Raw genomic sequence first — 3,756 nt, forward strand, 5'->3', positions numbered from 1 at the left:
TAAGCTCAAGCTCCTGGCCACTGTGTGTACTGCTAGGGAGGGAGGAGAGCTGAGCTGGGGGCTCCACGCCCCGGGCCAGATCTGGAGGGGAGGCAGATGCCTCCCACCCGCATCCCAGAGCAAGTTCTGCCGGCTCCAGCCATCTGACTCATCTGCGAGGTTGGTCCAAGGGGATACGGTAGGATAAGGAGAAAGTCACACACACTCCGCACCTCTCCCCACACCCACTCCTTTACCTTGGACTGGGGGAGGAGGCAGTAGTTCCCGTCTGATGGCTCCCTGAAACGCAATAAGCAAGCAGTATTCCTGCTCATGTCACTCTGAGCATAAGGGAAGTCATCTTGAAAATCAGCCCAACGCCCTGCCAACTCTGTCTTAACAACAGATGACACTCAAGCTAGAACTCCGCAGCCTTTTTTCAAAACCATCTCCAGGCTGGAATTTCCTCTTCAAGTCTAACTGAAGTAAGCCGTGTTGCAATCTATCTTCATTTCCTGCGTGGAGCTTTTAGTGCATGAGTTTGTGTGTCACCTATAATGTAACCCTGTGAAATCCACATGTTTTAGGTAGGGGAAGAATAAGAAAGGTGCAAGCCCTGTTCCAGGAAGCTGGAAGAGCCAGAACGCCCTGTGTGGGTAAGAGAACCTCGGGTTCCTACAGCCAGGGCCTGGGCAGCCTGTGCATTCTGCCCAGAGAGCAGGTGGCGGGCTCACCTGGAGGTCATGCGACATCACACAGGGCCCAAAGAGTGAGACCAGTGAGGGCACCGGAGTCCGCCCGCCAAGAGGAGGCATCAGGGAAGCGCGGGCTCGTCGGGGAGAGCTAGGGAGGGGCCCACAGGGAGAGCCAGCTGGAAAGAGAGGACGGATGCGAAGGGAGAGAGAGGCCGGTGAGCACTGAGTTCAGGTGGAGGGAGGAGAACGGAGAGACGCGACAGATACAAGAAGATGGAGGTAAAAACAGGACGAGAGATACGCTCAGAAAAAGACAGAAGCACAGAGACGGAGATGAGTAAAGGCTGGGAGAGCCGAAGAGGAGACCGGGCCTGAGTGGGGGAGGTCCCGCTTGGGGAGAAGGGGTGGGGAGGGAGCAGGAAAGCGTTGAAGGAGCATCCTCCCCCTTGTCTGCCAATCAAGGAGCTCCGCTTCCCCCAGGGCGGGGGGCGGAAAGCTTCTCCCACCTCCCCTGCCGCCCCGCCTGAGCCCAGAGGCTCCCCCTCCCAGCGCCGCCCCCTAGGGACTGGCTGTGCAGCCCCGATAGATGGTGGGGGGCCCAGCTGGTGTGTTATCAGCCTTCTCCAGGAGCCAGCCCGAGCCACTCAGCGGCTGCCAGTCTGCGATTAGGCCCCCGGAGGGTCATTAAGCACCGCCCTGGCCCGGGCCCAGCCTCCTTTCCCTCCCTCCTCTGGCCAGGCTGGCAGGTGGGAACTGGCGATAAGGACTGGGGGCTCGGGCAGCTCTGGAGTCGGCAGCTCCATGCCCCCTGCCCCCTGTCAGGGCAGGAACATGGGGTTGGAGGGAAGGTCAGTGCTAGCCCAGCACGGCAAGGACCCCAGGATGGAGTTCCCACCATCCTGGTCCTGCTCGTGGGGAGGGGCTGAGGAGGGTCCTGGAGAGGCCCAGGCAGCCTGCTGGGGATTCTGCCTCCCCGACCCGACCCCAGCTCCCCACGCCCCCACCCTCAGCGCCAGGGCAGGACAGCAGCTGCCACAGCCCCTGCTGGTGAAACCTCACGAGTGTGAGGGGCTGGAGGGAAAACAGAGGGATGGTATCTCTGTCTTCAGGCCCTGGCAGGCCAGTGAGGGGTCAGACTGGAACCCCCCTGGGACAACAGGGGGCAGAGGTGGGAGGGGATGTAGCTTCATGCAAGGAGGATCAGATCCAAGGCAGCCAAAGGCTGGTCAGCTGACTCCGCCCTCTGGTCTAACCAAGGAAGACTTCCTAGAGGAAGAGGAACCCACGCAGGGCCAAGGAAAAGGAATATGCAGTTTCAACTGGCAGAGATGGGTGAAAAGGCATCCAGCCATGTGCACACAAGCCTAGAGTGGGAATCACAAGAGCTCCAGCCACAATTCACTGAGCTGAAGCCCAGAGAGGGGAGGCAAGTCACACAGCAGGGCAAAGACCCAGCCAGCCCTCTGCTCGGGGATCTTCCCTCTGCTGCAGGCTGCAGACTAGACCCCAGTGAGGTGAGAAGGCTAGTTCGGATTTCAGATGGGTCTCCCCAGGGATGTTTGGGTGAAACCTTGGAACAGCAGAGGAGCGGCTCTAACGGAGAAACGAGGGGCTGTGACAGGTTGGGACAGGTGACAGAGGGAGACCGTTGGGACAAGGTGGGCTGGCTGCCTCCTGCCTTCCAGCCCCTCTCCTCTGGATCTGCGAGTGCTCCTGGGGAAGCCAGCCTCCAGTTGTCACCCCAGACAGAGAGACAGAGGCTGTTCCCATAAGAATGACAATCACAGAGGTGAGGGTCCTCCACGGTCAGCCAGCCCAGCTGAGTCAAGCCTCCCGTGTCCTCTCCCTCCTGCTTCATTCCCCCAGGGGCCCAGTTACTTGGCCCCGGCCCCCCCAGGACTGGGAGTCAGTGACATTAGGGAGGATGATTCTACTTGAGCTCTGTGGTGGGACTGGCCAAATCCTCCACAGAGGGTTAGCAGAGCTCAGAGGGGACAGTAACTCTCCAAAGTCACACAGCAAGTCAGCAGAGGACCGCAGACTGCAATCTGGGCCTCCTGAGTCCTAGCCCAAGACTCTTTCCTGGGGCTTCCTATGCCCAAAGCCCAGCCCAGAAGGGCTACGGGCAGGAGGACAGAGCTGGATGGACGGGAGATGAGTGAGCCCGCTCAGTGCCCGGCAGCATGGAGACAGGGGGTCAGGATGTTGATGCTGCATGAAGACCTCAGAATCGCCCAGAGTTGTGGCTGTGAAAGGCAGGTCAGGAGAGGGGGCACTCGTAGGAGGTCTCTGCCTGGAGTGAGGGGTGTGCTCCCTGGCCCCAGGGGTTCTCCCAGAGAGGGCTTCCTGGGAAATCCTCCAGAATCACCATGACAGAGGCTTTGGAGATGATTCCAGAAAGCAAGCTCAGGCCTCACTGGTAGACTGAGGAGCTATTTCTGAGCCCTGGGAGCCTCAGACACAGAAGTACAAAACGTCTTTATTTCACGGAAATGAGAGCCATTTCCACGGTTGGAGGGAGGGAGATGTGAGGCAGGATGGGAGGTGCTGAGTTGATTGTCCTTTTCAGAAGGGTCTTCTGAACTGAATTGAGTGGGAGGCCCCCTAGGACCCCAGAGCCACGGCTGAGCCCCAACCTGGACATAGTCTGAGCTCCGAGCTTGGCTGGAGGGCGGGGCAGGTGTGGGGGCCTGGACATCGGGCACCAGGAAGCAGGGGTCACACTGGGGTGCTGCGGACCTTGCCCCCCTCCTCCTCCTCCACGTTGTTCTCATAGGCATTCTCATGTTCACTGGACCTGAAAGAGGATGACAGGGGTCATTGCCCCTTCTGTCCCATCCCCTTCTCCCTGACCCATCCTGCATTTGTGAAGGCAGTGTCTTCCAGAATAAATGTCTGAGCCCCAGAAGGGGGTGCCCCTGACCACATCTGGTCTTCTGCACCTGAGACCTGAGGCCTCTCACCACCACCCCTGAACCCCTTCTCTCTCTTCCACCTAGCCCTTCCCCCACTGGGCCCCCATTGAACCCACCTCCCCACTGAGCTCCCTCCCCTACAGATCCTCCCCCCACCCTCTGAGTCC

General features: G+C 59.7%; 1 protein-coding gene across 1 annotated transcript in view; it reads right to left on the bottom strand.

The window, feature by feature from the left end:
* Positions 1–3,133: 3,133 nt before the first annotated feature.
* PDZK1IP1 (PDZK1 interacting protein 1) overlaps positions 3,134–3,756 on the bottom strand; it is a 5,793-nt gene continuing 5,170 nt past the window's right edge. The window contains exon 5 of the mRNA XM_024739365.1: positions 3,134–3,471. Coding sequence (XP_024595133.1) covers positions 3,393–3,471 — 79 coding nt within the window. The 3' untranslated portion in view covers positions 3,134–3,392. The remainder of the gene's footprint in view (positions 3,472–3,756) is intronic.

Source organism: Neophocaena asiaeorientalis, unplaced genomic scaffold (assembly GCF_003031525.2).
Source record: "Neophocaena asiaeorientalis asiaeorientalis breed wild unplaced genomic scaffold, Neophocaena_asiaeorientalis_V1.1 scaffold138, whole genome shotgun sequence".
Taxonomy (NCBI): Eukaryota; Metazoa; Chordata; class Mammalia; order Artiodactyla; family Phocoenidae; genus Neophocaena; species Neophocaena asiaeorientalis.